General features: G+C 41.7%; 1 protein-coding gene across 4 annotated transcripts in view; it reads right to left on the reverse strand.

Moving 5' to 3' along the window:
* The window catches only part of mrtfab (myocardin related transcription factor Ab), a 40,607-nt gene that overhangs the window by 22,017 nt on the left and 2,118 nt on the right, over positions 1–16,472 (reverse strand). For 2 of the 4 annotated variants that reach the window (XM_079261472.1, XM_079261470.1), the window contains exon 1: positions 198–889. In XM_079261472.1, the coding sequence (XP_079117598.1) occupies positions 198–333 (136 nt within the window). In that variant the 5' untranslated portion in view covers positions 334–889. Of the gene's footprint in view, positions 1–197; positions 890–10,078; positions 10,410–13,232; positions 13,419–16,472 lie in introns of those variants that run through there. The other 2 variants (XM_079261471.1, XM_079261473.1) reach the window with 2 other exon arrangements.

Below are 16,472 nucleotides of genomic sequence, written 5' to 3' on the forward strand. Positions count from 1 at the left end.
AAAGTTTTGCCCCCGTCTGAAAGACTTTTAAGAAACTACAACTTCCTTCCAACTCGCACAAGTTAATCAACTAAATTATTTCTCTTTAGCAAAGCCTAATTAACTCTTCATATGGAGTCATAAACTATAGATATAAATGCAAATAGGATCAAATATCTTGCGTCTCCTCAGTTTAAACCAGACTCCCAATCGCCCACCTTCTTTCAGACTGTGATAGACAAGTCTGTCATGATCCATCTTCAAGTCTTCCTTCTCCAAGTCGTCCGCCATTGGAGGAGAGTCCAGGGGGCAGGGTTTAAATGACAGGCAGTGGTTGTTGTCCAGCATTATCATTCAGAACGGAGAGCAATCATCTGGGAAACATTGAACTTCTCATTCAGAAGCAGTCCTCCCTCTAAAATCGCTCGAATGAATCGATGAGGAGGGGAGGAGACGAGAGTCCTTGTCGTGTCAGAAGCTGTCCCTTGATGTAGCAGCCGTCTCTGTCCAGGGGACGGATGCAAATCCAAATGCTTTGGAAGACTCCCGTCCAAGTTAAGGAATGTTTCCTATTAATGAGAACGACGCCGAAACTGCTCGGCTCTCCTCTGCTCGCCTGTTCCCGTCTGTATCAGAGTGATCGATTGGTCTGTCTCAGCCTCTCTCCCTTTCTTTTCTTGCCTCCTGATGTCTCCTCTCTTTGCAGCGGCAGGCGACAAGTCACGACAGCTCCGTTATGCGGGGCAACAGAAATCCGTAGGGCGAGTTGTGGACAAAAAAACAGCCATAAACCTGAGGGTAGGAAAGTGGGGGGAAAAAAAAGAAAAGGGGCCAGCGGCGGAGGAAGAGAGGACAGCACTGAGCTTCGGCTGAGTGTGTCCCCAGTGAGACAGTTGCAGCTCCTCCTGTATCTAACACACACGCTCACGAAGACACACACAAGCTGCGAGTGTTGCTGATAAAGTTCTCCTGCTCAGCTGTTGCCATTCATTCACAGTTACAAGCTCAAGAGGGGGGGGGGGGCGGGCACATGCAAGCCTCCTCCCTGTTCAACACAAACACACACACCAAAATCACAGCAACAACACTGAAAGTGCTCACACACACACCGTGTCTGGCCACAGAGCCTCGACCTGCGAGCACATTTTATTGGACGAGCGGAAACGGCCGACAGGAACTGCTTTCAACGATGACCTCATCCGACATAATCAACCTTTGTTTAAGACGCTTGAGTAAATCTGATACCGAGATGAATCACACACACATCGATTGATACCCGATCACCCCTGAACTTCTGAAGTGTTTTCTGAACAGTCTGCTTTGAGTAAACACTTTTCAGTCATGCCTCGACTCATACTGGGACGTATCACAGGGACACTTACACAAAATCCAAAACATCCCAATCTGCTCGAAAAGAAATACAGATTTACCACCTTTCTGTCTGCAGCCCCTGCAGAATGCTGATGGTAAACGCCACCCATGCCCCCCCCTCTCCCATTCGCTTTAAATAGCAGGGCCAGCTGGCCATAAGGGGGCTATATTCAGCTTGGTATCACCTGTGCACTTGCAGTCTAATGTTACTTTGAAGCGCACACATCCCAAACTACAGATAGACAAGCGAGAAGGTTAAGTCTCACTTCCTTGGACCAAAGCGTGATATTAAACTCAACGCGGACACCTTTTCATTTCAACACATGTGTAGCGCAGACAGGAGCGCTCTTATTAACGAAAACAGCAGCTGCAGTAGACGTTTCCTGCACACTTCCGCCGCGCGGACAGACGTGAGAACGCGGACAACACCTTGAATAAACGATGTCTGTTGACTACAATTACTGTGTGTTTAAGTCCACCTGCTGGTATGATTCACAGTCCGGGCAGGAAGTCCAGAGATGACAGCACACAGTGGGATTAGCATGTTGATACGTGGTTTGACTCAATCTCAGTGACACACACGCTGTGAAATGACAGACATTACGCCAAGCATGTTTATCTTCCCGTTCGAATGGTTGAACATGTGTGCGGCCTTCTTGAGTCTCGACCTCTTGTATGTTCAGATCTTGCATTTATTAACTTGTTTTGTTAGACAGTCTGTAACATTTACAGCCTGCAGGTAATTTATATATAAACAGTGTGTTATCTGATAACTGTCATCATAAACCTGGCTGGTGGACAAACGCTGTAGCTTGCAGGGGAGTTTTTATGGTTTCAGTACTTAGAAACCTACAGTTTCCCTTTACTTGACTGCCCACTGAATTAGTAGCTGCAGAACAGATTTAGGTTGAAGTAACAGGTTACAGGCTGCGTTATGGTCTCTTAGAGCTGCTCTTCAGATGTAATGTCTGAGCTTGCCACAAAAAAAAATATCAAAAAGGCTGAAACAGAGTATAAAAAGCCCAACCGTTGTGCTGTGTGGTTGCTGTAACATTTGGAGATAGAAATTGGGAGTCATGGCTCTGGTTTCTGGAGCATTCCAGCAGCCGTCTGACCCTGGACATACTTATCAGGGACTTATTTTATCTTTCACTGGAAAAAAAACTTGGAATTTAAAATTACAAAACAAAAAACTAAACATAGAATCGACACAAACACATTTGGTGCAGACGGCCGGGGCAGGAAAAAAGACAAAGTCTAAATGTGTTGCATTTACACTGATGACTAAAATGTCAAACCTGTGAATTTGTTACTAATGACTGAGACTGAGTGGAAATCCCGATTGTGGGACATCCTGACCTTCACTGCATTTGTGGAAAGCTCCCTCTCACACTGGCATTGGAGCTGAGCCGCCACAACATTGTCTAGATCTATCTTGGAGTCCTCTTGTAAAAATATCTTCCTGTCCTTACATCTGTTTGTAAATGCCGATGATCATCTGCTTTACTACATTCATTGTACAAATTCCAGCTCATTTTAGAGCCAATAAAACAGCTCCGTTGCTGCATTACCTTCAGTTACAAGTAAGATCTCTTATCAGCTGCTTATATTACCTCTATGGATTCACACGAAGCTACTGTAGAAAGATTAGTGGGAACAAGTACTCTTAACTCTATTACTGATCAATAAATCCATGTTTCAGGATCAAATCCTAATCAAAGCATTAGTATAATAAATAGCATTTATTTAAAACATGCTTAGAAAACCAGCATTTCCAGTGAAAACATGCAAGCAGCTAAGAGGCTCTGCTGAAATCAAGTATCTTAGTTGGTATCAAATAATCAGCTGGAATCTTCTTTACTCCTTGAGCAGATTTTTTCTAATCTCAATTAGATAACTGTTTGACTGCAGACCTCGACTCTACCTGACACTAACATGTTGTTTCATAAAACTTGAGAAACATACTGGAACCATTTACAACAATACCTTTATTTTAGTTGAAGTTATAAGCAAGACAGAAGAAGGAAGGCTATATTAACCATATTAACCTAAAATAAATATAAATATATATATCCTGCCACGTGACCAAGCAGGCCCAGAGTCGGTCTGCCACAGGTCAAACAAACCATTAACATTCCAGCCTTGAAAACAGAAGGTGTCTCCTCCTCACTTCCTGATCTCTCCCCACACCAGCACGCATACTGGTTCTGCTGTGGAATTTACCAGCACTGTGGATTTGGCTGGGACCCAGCACTGACATCAGACCCAGCATTTCTTCACATTTATTCACTGACATTTTTTAAAGTGCAAAGCGACAAAGTCTGAGGAATCCAAAGAACAGAGGTGACGTCACTGAGGACACTTGGAGCTCCATGGCAACTGTGCGTGTAGTAACGCGGTACAAAACCAAAGCGTAAACAATGTACTGGTAATAGCAAATCTGCACTTAATCACTTACTGCGCTCACTGTTTGGACTGAGGGAAGTAAACGTACCGCCAGAGGCCTGCAAGTCAACTTTCTGTGTTTGGAGATGAAGTTACTCTCCAAGTCCTTCATCAGATATATTATAATCACTAACTGAGCTCAGCAACTGGACAAAAATCTGCTCTTGTGAAGACATCTAATCTACTGTATCGCAGCATCCATAACAAAGACAAGATGTAGCAGAGAAGAGTGCATGATGGATGCATAAGGGCACAGGGAGTAAAACTACAAGTAAAGAAAAGGCTTCTGGAAATAACCTCGATCCTAGCCTGAGCAGAGCTAATTTGAGCTCTCTGAATACAAGGACACATTTTCTGCAAAACGCACAACGCAACAGGAAAGTTAGCATCAACAGCATCTTGCTCGTTTAACTCAAATGAAAATATTTGAGCCAAAACTCAAGCTAAAGTGATTTATATGTCTTCCATTACAACAGTAGTTTTACATCTTTTTAATTATCTGTTTTTTTTAATCATTTATTGAAGTTAATAAATGATAGAAAGTTTTTCTATTTCATTCCCTTCTGCAGGCAAGTTAGTGCTGTAACAATACAGATATCTACACTGATACATTCATTCAGTCATCAATCAGCCAAATGCATCAATCCATTCTGGAAACACAATCAAAACACCAATACAGTAGTCATTTCTAAGATGCACTTTAGAAAGACAAATCAAATCAGAACAACCACTGGTACTATAGAGATGATAAAATCCCTCTGCTACACTAGTTATATAATACTGAGTTCTAAAAGTATTTATTATGAAGTTCTAAAGAGCAATAAGTTTTACACTACATGCTGACTTCATGTAAAAAAAAAAAAAGTTGAAGCTTAATATCCAGATTGATTGAGCTCAGGAAGAAAAATATAGTTTTCTGTCATTACGATGTTCAAAGGTTCTGATCAAGTTTCTCTGTAAGTCTACAGATATGTTGAATAAAATACAATAAAGTATCTGCAGTATTTGTGACTCATGAATTGGGGGATTTTTTATTTTTATTTTTTGGAGAGTCTTTTCCTCTTTAAACACATCTGCCATCCTGTCCTCATCAGAAGAATGAGGCTGCAGCATCACAGAGGTTTTTAGTCTGATCTCACAGTCAAAGCCAATAAAATAATGTGCAATGAAAGCCATTTCAGCGACACAAAGTTTGAGATGTTAATGAAGGTTTTGCAAGAGCATGTTGGGACTACCTGCAGCAGGAATCCTCACTGTCACATCATGCCAATAAAAGCAACCAGACTGACATCAACCTGCCAACTGTGCGAGAAGAGAAAAGCTTAAAAGATGGAGCCGCAGGCAAACAGGCAGCTGTTTGCATCTGCTGGAGCAAACTTTCACTGCGGAACCGAAAAGCCTGCAGAAGCAAAAGCAAATGAGATTTTTAAGGGGGGGGGGGGGGGGGACGACATTGTCTACAAGGAGGGGAAAAACAGTGTAAGAGCTGGGGAGGGGTGTCCTCCGAGCTGCGATGATGGCTTTGAAGCAGGTCGTTACATAACTCAAACATCTGAAAATCATTTTTTTGTGTGTGTGTAGCAAACCTCCTGCCCTACTTACAGTGGAAACACAACTTTTCTCCATTACTACTGCCCCCCCCCGGCCTAGTCCCTGCTACAACCAGCAGCTTTCTGACAGCCAGGTGGGATTGTTAAGCTTGTAAATAAAGTCAATGTGCGGTCCTGAAACCGTTTTCTTTCTACAGACTGCTTCCTTCTCCCCTTTCTTCTCCTCTCCTCTTTCCCTTACTGTATAATGTAACATCTAATAAAAGCCTGGCTGTTAATTTGCTTCAGCGTCAGAGTTTTTATTAGACACGGACCTTTAATGGGGTCACAGGTTTCTTTCTTTTTCTTTTTTTTTTTAAACAAAAAAAACATGTGACTTCCAGCAGCAAATTGGAGCATAGATGGAAAAAGATGTATACAAGAGACACTTAGAAAGAGAGCGTGTTGTTCTGGCACATACTGCCTTGCAAAGATCTACTAAAAAACCAACATACACATCCTTTTTAAAGTATACTTATTGAGTTTTCCTCTGCTTCTAAGAAGACTCATTTGTCATGGGGGTTTTTTGCAGAGTTATTTTAGTGCTAATAAAAAAATCTTTTTTACAGTCCGATGCCCTTGTGGGTGAAAGTATTGTGTCTGTTCTCACATGTGTGCAAACTGGTTTCGCATGCAGCCCAACAAATGAGCATGTGGCGAATACTGGCCTTCAGCTTTAAGATTTGTTGTTATAAACAATGAAGCTCATGGCTCGCGTCTGAGTCACCCCAACGAAACATGAGTCCCATCAGTACGCAGTGACCTCTGCAACACTCATCCGCTAACATTAAGCCCGCCACATTCGCTGCTGGCAGGTGAGTCACAGGCTAATGGCTGTTATATTATTCAGAAACACCAGAGCAGAGTTGCAGACAAGGCAAATTAGAGCGAGCAGAGGATATGTATCCTCTGTTTGGGAGAGTTTGCACGGCAACACATTTGCATCTGTGACAGCGAGACCTTAAACTTATCTGTGAGCCATCAGCTCAAACACTCATTGGCTACTTTGTTACGTCCACGTTCCGAGTACTGGGGTTGGACCCCCTTTTACCGTCAGAACTGCTTTAATTCTTAGTGGCATAAATTCAGCAAGGTGTTCGAAACATTCCTCGTACATTTTGTATCATTAACATGAAGACTGAGTAGAGCTGCACAATTAATTGTTAACGTGGAACTATTATGTGCATTTCAGGCTAATTTATTTTTATTTCTGAGACCAGAAGGGCTGGGATTGATCGAGTTATTGTCACAAATGGCTTTATTTACTTCAGACCGACCCTCTCCGTAGGCTGTCAGATCAGCCTGCGGACAAAACGAGTGGATTGAGACTCTTCCGCATTAAGCCCCGCCTCCCGCCACTGCACTACATCGGGAGCGCGCACCGCACCTGCTTTCGCCGTCATTGTAACGTCTCATAAACAGAAGGATTAGGCTAATATGAACTCAATAAAAAAACAAACTACAATGTCAACACATAGCATACAGCCCTACATGTTGGAACCTGAATCAGACCCTGAAAACAAAGTGGAAAACAGCAACCCACAGCAACGAATGCAGCAGGATGTCTCTCTCGTTGGAAATAACTTTATCCCACGTTTTCCACCCGCCTGATGTATTTGTACATGCCCTTGTTAACCAGTAGAAGGTAACCAATCACCGAACCTTATCCCCCGGGACGTCACAAGGATTTCCAAGTAGAAAAAACTCTCTAAAACGACGCATTTTTCGTCGCCATGGAAACCGAACGGAGAGAGTGCTGGAACTCAAACTCAAACTCAAACATGCGTTTAGGTGATAAAAAAAACAGTGCCGTTCACATGTCTGATGAGGATTCAACACTGTAACACTGTAGAAAGCTCAGAAAACTCCAAATGCCATTATAGGAACAATTTTTAAAAATCGCGATCTCGATTCATTCTGGTATACGATCTCAGTTTCAAATGACGACGATTAAAAAAAACAAAAAAAAAAAAACACATGTACCGCATTTCAAACTAGGTCATCAATCAATATTTAAATAAATATTCATATTGGAAAAAAATCGTGAGAGAATCGTGATCTCAATTCTAAGCCAAAAAAAAACGTGATTCTCATTTTATCCAGAATCGTGCAGCCCGAACCGTGAGTGTATCCTGAGATGAGAGAATAATGTTGAGTCTCAGCTTTGATTCCACTTTTATTTTACATCTTTCCAATGCAATGTGAAGCCAGTTGTCCTCTCATAAAATGCAATGGGAGATGCCTGGTTTGATAACAGTTCTACTCTATCTGAAACACATTATCATCACAAGATGTTACATTTAAATGAAGTTTTGTTGCCCACACTGGTAAACGTGCATCTCTGAATGTACTCGAACCCCACACAGAATAGCTGTAAATGAGTGGACGGATGTTTACCTGTGCATTTGATATGAGTGTGTATGATGCAACACAGGCATTTACCGAGAACAGTGTGTGTCGGTGATCAGCCTGAAGCTCTTCTTTAAGACTCAAGTGTGTGTTTTAAAGATACAGCGGATGCTGCATGAGTGGGCTTGTACCTGTGGGTGTGTAGGCATGGTTGTTCTGTTGCTACGGACAGCCCTGTGCAGCTGATGAAGCATTTTTCTTTGGCTTTAGGCTTCAGATCTGAGATGGCGCTTCACTCTCCTGACTTTTCATTACCTAACAGGAATTTAGCGCATCGCAAATCAAACGAGCGAGTGTGTCGGTGCTTGTTCCGATGCTGTGCCGTCAGCACACACACTGTGAAAATGGAAGGTTACCAAATCCCACAAGTGCATGTCCAGGTCCTGACAGAGACACAAGGTGTTAAGCATGTGTGCGCGCCGATTCATCATGCATGCTCACCGATTGTGCGTGTTGTTCTGGGCACATTTGAGCTCCTTGCGAAACTTGCTCTGGTTGCAGAGTATTTCTGCTGCTTGGACGGAAATCTGTTTACACTCATAAACACAAAGCATTTGCTTTGCTATTGTTTATGTTCACCATGTTTCTGAACTGAATTTTAAACTGCGTTTACTCATTACCCAATACGTAGAAACGAATTACATGAACTCAAGCTCGAGACTCTGAATAAGAAGCATGCTGCTGTAACAATATTAGGCTTTATAATAATTTGATGTGATGTAATTAATTTTTCAAGCCTTAATGCTATTTTGAACCCCTTGGCTTACAGAGATGATCTAATATAGCGACAACATCACCGGCACCTTGCAGGACTGTTGGACCCAGCTGCCTGCTTTGACTAAAAGACTAAAAACTCCTTTCTTCTTTGTGCTGCAGCAAAGTTTTAACTTTTTCTTTCATTCTTTTATAAAGTCACATCTTTATGATGTCTCTTTCTCTCTATCATGCAGTCTATCAATCTCACTATCTGATTCTTGCCCCTTCGCTCTCCTCCTACTCTCAGCCTGACAAGAGTGCTCTGAGGGCCTCTGCTGCTGGAAGCCGTCCAATCCGTTACATAACAGTGCCATCGGCCCTCTGAATCACTGCCGGGCTAAACCCGCCGTAGCCACATCTTTAAAGAAAAAAACAAAACACACAAGCACTGCCCAAAAGCACGAGCGTACGGACATGTGTGCTCAGATTACATTAGCATCTTCCATTTGTGAAAGCAAACGGATCATTTCTGCCAACAGAACCGCAGCACCGGTGAGCCATCTGTCATTACGTGTGTGTGGGGACGATAAGGTGTGTGATCTTTATCTGTTTAATGTTTTGTATAAATAATGTAGAGGATCAAAACCCAAAGATCATGCAAACACTTGTTTGTTTGTTTGTTTTTTTGTGACTGGAAAGGAAAGAGGTCCCCGATGCTTTCAGTACTTAGATGCAACATGTTAAACTTTCCTGTGCTGCTATTAAAAACTCCGCACACCCACCCAGACGCGACGATTAAAAAGAAAAAAAAATGCTTTTTGCAGCAGACGGAAACGCTTTACATTCATCATTTACAAACCACTTTCCTTGGCGGTGCTAGACGTGCTCCGTGATTTGAGTCTAGAACAATCTGTTCGGACAGAAACATGCGGGCCGCTTCTACTTAAATCTGAAGTGGAGTCTGTAGTGACGCCTCTACCCTACTTTCCCCCCACCCGACTCTGGTCTCTCGTCTCTGTCCCCCCCACCGTCCCTCCCTCAGCCAACTTCCCTACTCTCCAGCCCTGCCTGGAGTCGCGCACATTGTCTGCAGCGAGTGTTTAAGAAGTCCTGAACTGGCAGGACAGCTGACAGCTGTTGTCCTTAAAAAAAACAAAAAAAAACAAGCTTCTTTCCCTTCTTTACAATATCTTTCAACCTGTCCACACCCTCACTTCTTCAGCTCTGTATTACAGACCTTAGCCTCTCAACCCCGCCTGCTGTCTCTGCCCTAGGGACATTAATTCATTGACAACAGCCTGTAATTTACTCCTCCTTTTCATAAAATTCCTCCCTTGAAGCAGAGCAAGCAACTTTTGAATTAACAACGTACAATCCCAACAAACTAGCAGCTTTGGATAATAAATAATGTTAGAACAAACTTCTGCCTTTATCTTCATAAACAAGTACACCAGCTCCAGAGTCTAAATATAAACTAGCGTGCATTGATACATGCCAGCACTTTTGCACCTTTTTATGCTAAATGTAGCTACTTTGCTATTAACTTCCAGACTTTACATTAGCAGGCGGTGTACTCAAACAGACTTTACCTGAGTAAATGGTCATATCCCTCTGCACCATGCTCATAGGAAGCTTTCCAGCAACTCAGGGATTCATAGTCCTCCAAGCGGTAACAGCAAAGAGCAGCAGAGAGTTAAAGAGACGCCAACGTGCTTTCCTCCCCACCGGCAGCTGCTATTCCACAGGTAGCGACGCACTTCACGCTCTCTTCTACAGACTGACTCTACAAGTGTGTGCACGTCCTGGCAGAGAGGGCGTGTGTGGGTCTGAGTGCATTCGCAGTATTGCTCCTCCACTTACAAGAAGGTCCACCCATGGGTTCCAGTCTCTCTCTGTGGTTGCAACTTTGTTCACCAGTGCTCCCCATGCACTTCTTTAAAGCAAAACAAACTAATCACACCTTCATCACCTTCTGCAAGGTTAGAAATGAACACTAGGAAAAAAAAAAGGTCCAAACAAGCTGAAGCCTCATCTCCTTATTCGCTGTCCATTTTCTCTCGCTTTCCTTCCTTTCCCTCCGAGAAGTTATGCAACACTGCCATTTCAGACATGACCTCCTCCCTCCTCTCTACTTCCCCATCCTCCTCCTCCTCCTCCTCCTCCTCCTCCTCCTCCTCCTCCTCCTCCTCCTCCTGCTGCTGCTGCTGCTGCTCCCACAGCCCGTACTCCCACACTCAAACTCGCCTTTCCACCTTAAAGTTTTTAACAATCTCAATCCTATTATCAAAACAAGAGACTTATTTTTCCTGTATGCCTGCAGAACATTCAGAGGTAAACTTGTAACTGGAAAGACAAGAAAAGTTAAGAGCTTTTAAGACCAGCCTGTTTAAATCTCCAATCTCTCACTAACACACACTGTGCAGCAAACAAGTTGCATAACCCGGTGTCAGAGATATCAGCGATAAGGCCATGTTTCACTGACAAAAAGTATGCATACAGAGCTGCACATGCAGTCACAAGTTTTTGTCTCCGCCATCTGAGCGTTGGACAAGTTGCAGGAGCGCCTGCGTCAACATGTCTGCCTCCGACTTACAGAGTAAAGTGTAACGACGAGTCCAGAGAGAAACAGGGCTTATTAAGTTTGGGAGTGGTGACCTGAGGCTGTGAAAGAAAGTGTCTTTGTGTTTGTCTGTGAGGATGATATGATCCTATGACAAGCTGTCACAGCCATTCCTCAACATTTTAAAATGATGTAAACATCATTAACTCATATTTATCGCAGTCGTTTTAATGTGAGCTTTAATCTTCCATCACTTTTTCCTCTTGTTTTCGGTGTGTGTGCTTTTTCTGACTCTCTCTGTTGATTAACTGATCAGCAGACGGTAAATCATTTACCGGTGTAGCCTTGCCTAATCTTCATCTCAAGACCAATCAACACCACGTCAACCGATTTGCCTCCAAAACAACGGTGGAGCCAACACCCAGCTGGGAACAATGGCCAAGATGGCTGACTCTTCTACAGTACCGAGAATTGTGTGTGTGTGTGTGTGTGTTTGTGTGTCTAAGTTTGTTTAAGTATCAGTTACGCTATCGCAGGTCAGAGATATCTCTGCTTATCTAAATGACTTTACGTGATTGTGATGTGGTGCCTGAAACAGTCAGAAGCTTTGTAACGTTAACGATGCTGAGGCGGTCCGAGTTAAAGTATTTCATTTGTTTTTGCTTCACCTGTTTAGAAACGAAAGATTTCACTTGTACAACAGATCACTGAGATAAGCTCTGATCTGAGGTCACACCAAATGAAAGCAGAAAAATCAAAACAAGTTTGGGATGCAATAAGAAAGAAGCAATGAATCATTTATCAAAATGCATTTCTACTGATCAGCTACGTCTTAGCTGATCAAACATCTGACAAAACAAAACTCAGAATGACTTCAGACCAGCAGTGTGGGTCTAAATAAACCAAACCTGAGTCTACCCAGTCAATTTAACTCCTTCAGTGTGATTCGGACCAAAGCAGGAGAACGAGAGAGAGCCCACTGCACACTCAAAGCTTCCTCTCGACACAAAACAGGCCGACAGAGCAGTGAGACTGACAGAAGGAACACTTTAATCCACTACAGCAAGAGGTCAGTGCAGATTAGCAAGTCAATTAGGTGCAGAAACTTCTTCACTCCCTTCTTTCTAAAGACCAGAACAAACAGTTTTATGTACAGTTTCTACTCAGCAGCTTAAAACGCTCATCTTTGCCTTTTGGTCCTCTCTGAGACGAGGTAATCTGTCTAATGACAAATGAAATACAGATTGGCACTTTTGCCTCTAAAATTTTGGGCTGTCATATCTGTAAATCTAATATGTGCAAATTAACAAATAAGGTCTGAAAAAGGGACCCCTGGAGCCTCAAGCCAGGAGAGAAACTTGTAAATACAACAGTGATTCCATCATATCTGGGTTTCCATTCATGAGCAAATAAGTCTAAAGCAATCTTTTGAATAGCAAAAAAGCAAGAGAAATGTGAACTGAACACACATTCATCAAGTGGTTTGAAGAATTCAAACAAGGCTGCTTTGTTTTACTGGAAGCTGTGTTGCAAGTGGCTTGATTCAGTAAAAGAAGTAGTTGGACTGGAAACAAACTTTGAAAAGGGGGAGAAATGTAAAAAAAAAAAAAAACAAACAACTGCAGTGGACATCCATAAAGGGAAACTGTAGACGTAACGTAAATCCAGATTGTCAGGAAAAGGGTTATATAATTTCTATATGCAAAGGGTTATATAATTTCTATAAGTGAATAAAATAATATAAAAATGTTTCATATCGTTCTTGCTTGATTAGGGATTGTTGTTAAAATACAGCTTGCATTCAACTTTCCAACACTCCACAGTAGCCGTAGTCGCTAACCTGGTATGAAACCCAGAAGAAGTAATAATTACATAGCAGATCAAATGTTGGACATCCATAAAGGGAAACTGTAGAGAGGCTGACGCAAAGTAAATCCAGATTGTCAGGAAAAGGGTTATATAATTTCTATAAGTGAATAAAATAATATAAAAATGTATCATATCAAGAGATATTCACTCAGAATAAGTACTGGAATATCCTTTATTCAGCCAAACAGAACAAAACACATGGAGCTTATCTGCTTTTGCTCAATAACGTCCATCTATGAAACCATTATTCACCAAAGCATGTTGCAAAGTGCTCGAGATCGCAGCTATAAGGTCTGCATGCATGGTTGTCTCACCGTTCTTGCGCTCCTGCAGGGGCAGCAGATTTGGAGCAGGCTGAAGCGACAGCTCCTGAAGCTCATTGGTCACGGCCTCGCTCTGGGGGCTCGGGGCCGAGCCTGGCGTCCCAGCAACTTCCATAGCGCTGGGACTTGGCTCCTCCCCTTTGTGTGAGTCTGTGGTTGCCAGGGTGACAGTGGGACCTGGAATAAAAACAATTGAAACAAAAAGAAAAAAAAGTTGTTTAATGTCTCATGATGAAAATGTCAGGTTGGTTTTCACATTGGTTTTCTCCTTTGGTCATGTTGTTACATTTCATAATTCAGAAATAAATGAACTGATGGAAGTATGTCAGCAGCTGTAACTCTTGCAGTCGAGCTCATCAAGTGTGGTTGTTGAGGTATAAACTCACTTTCCAACTAAACATATTACATGTAAATGGCATACTTTTGTATTCAAACTCTGAAGTCATAAACTCGACACGATTGTGATCAAAAGCAACAACACATGTTGGATGGAGAACTTTTACAGGCTTTAACAAGTCAGAAAGCGAGTCCCTGGAAAACGAGTACTTTTCTAGCTCGCTCTATCTCCCACAAACAACTGTGGCGAGAGGAAGAATGCAGGCCTGTAGGCTAAGGGGATTAAATCAACCATCAGGGAAGAATTTGCATGTTTGAGCTTTTACAACTGTTGCTGTAGCAGCTATTTTAGAAATGCTATTTATAGCGGTCGAACAAGAACTTCAAAAACAGCCTTAGTGTGATTTTTTATACGTTCGGTTCATCCAGCAAGTCGCCATCAGCACTGAAAGAATTTCATAAAGGAAGCTACAGGAAGTACAAAGACGAGTCATAACTCTTGGGGATAATTTAGGATAATCGCGGACTTCAAAGTAAACTGAAGTTAACCATCCGTCCAATCAGGTTTCAGCCACATACGGGACATTTGAGCTGCTAACTGGACTAAATGCCCTTTATCATGACATGACTATAATGGCATCATGTAGCATATGACAGCTTCATTGATCAGATTAAACAGTATGGAGTGTGCTGGATAAAACTGCCTGCTTTCCTTCATGGACTGTTTGGAAAAGCGAGATAAACAAAAAGCCACATTTGTGTTTATCTCCCTTCTCTAATATGGATTTTGTAGCCGTGGGGGTTTTGGTGGGGATTCTGTTGTGACCGCAGAGCGGGCTTGAAAACAATGAAGCAGTGTTGACTGAGATGTCACTCCTCGCGCTGGCACCCAACGGCAGCAGCACCTTCACTGCATGATGATCTGAAATCCCCCTGAAAGGCTTTCAGGATCTTTTATCATTTGGACTATCTACTCTATTTCTACTCAGGCAAATGAAAGGAAATATTAGAATATCTGCTAACCAATCAGGTCGTTCTTGCTTGCTTAGGGATTGCTGTTAAAATAGGATTTTAAAGAAAAATTAACGAGCCAGAGATGTGGCTTTTTTTTTTTGTAAATTCTATGACGCATAGTGATATAGAAGCAGAACATAATCTGAGCTATTCAACTTTCCAACACTCCACAGTAGCTGTAGTCCCTAACCTGGTATAAAACCCAGAAGAAGTAATAGTTACATAGCAGATCCAATGTTAAGCTAACAATCTGAAAGAGGTGATATGATTAGGGGATACAGAGTGATGTGATAAAAAAAAAAAAAGGTGTCAAAAGCATATTTTAAAGCAGTTACCTAATACAAATAAAATAAGAAGCATGTGGGGAGGAAATTAAGCCTTACAAACTGCTGTGCTCTGCTAATAAAACTAATACGAGGAACCACGTTAGCCAGTTTCATCCTGATCCAACATCTGCAACTTGGAGAAACACAAACCGCACAATTACATCAGAAATAAAATGATGCTGTCAACTTCGAAGAAAAATGAAGCCAGTTGCAGCTCACACAGCTAATGATTGATTTAGTCTCAGAGAACCAGGAGGTTTTAGCAGCCACTGATGACCTGAGTTTTCAGCGCGGAGCTACGACCAAGGAGTCCGTAAAAAAACACAAGGTCAGGGGAAAAACAGGACAAAACCCAGAAATTAAGATAAACACAATGGAGCACATAGAAGATGCCTGATCGTGCTCATGGTACTCAGCAGAGTGGTTCAGGTTGCTGACAACACCCTCTGCTCTTCGATGTTTTAAGCTTGCCATAGCATGACCGACTTGAGAGACAGAAAGTGTGGAAATTTATTTCTCTTAAACAACCAGGTGAGACCAAACAGACAACCACCAGGAGCTACGAGCATCACATTGTGTAATATTAATGAGAGAACCTTGACTACATGACAGCTGGAGCTGCTTGATAGATATCAGCCAAACGTGTGGTATAAATCTCATAATGTGCTACTTCAGATCCACTGTGTCACGTGAGGAGAGTAAAACTTAAAATGTCCCGACGAGAACTTATAATACTATCCAATCCAACAGCACTGAACATCTTGGAATCTAAACTTCAACTTAGATGCAGAATAACATGAATCAGTATCAAATCCTGAGGGCAGAAAAGACGTGCAGCTCTAAATCTGTCCTTAATCCCTAATATGGTTTAACTTTGATTTGATTTCAGAGATCGGATCCGGTTCTGGATCATCCCAATTCCGATTTATTGAAACACTTAGTATCGAGTTCACTTTGTACACCTCAGCTCCGGATCACTGTTGTTTTATGCCTTGTAGTAATATCAGCACACATTGTATGGTGGTCATAACATGGTTATAACATCATTCCAGTATAGATGGACACTGCTATTAATATGTTTATTTTTTAATATTTTAGTCCAAGAATATCTTCAATGTCTTACGAAACAATTATCACTAAATGTCATAAGTTTGGGTTTAAGTTTAGATTTTTCTTTTTTTTAATTTTCCAATTATGCAATGTTACACTAAATGCAATTAAGATTGTCTACTAAAAAAAAAGCAAATCTTATTTACATTGAAATTTTATTAATATTAGTTAGTTGGAAAATAACTGAAAATTCATGCTGAACTTTGTCAAATTAACAGCCTTCTTTACAGGAATTGTAGTCTATGTAAATCTTTATTCATTTATTTTTGTCTTTAAAATGTGTCAATAATTTTAATGTACTTAAAAATGCTCAGGTGTTAAGGAGTTTGCAGCTAAATCCAGCTGATTCAATATCAGCCATTTCTCACCTGTAAATCACTGTCTTGGGGAAAAGATGAGTTGGACATCAACAATGTGCCACAATTCTCATTAGAGATCCATAATT

Source organism: Telmatherina bonti (assembly GCF_933228915.1).
Source record: "Telmatherina bonti genome assembly, chromosome: 21".
In the NCBI taxonomy this organism is placed as follows: domain Eukaryota; kingdom Metazoa; phylum Chordata; class Actinopteri; order Atheriniformes; family Telmatherinidae; genus Telmatherina; species Telmatherina bonti.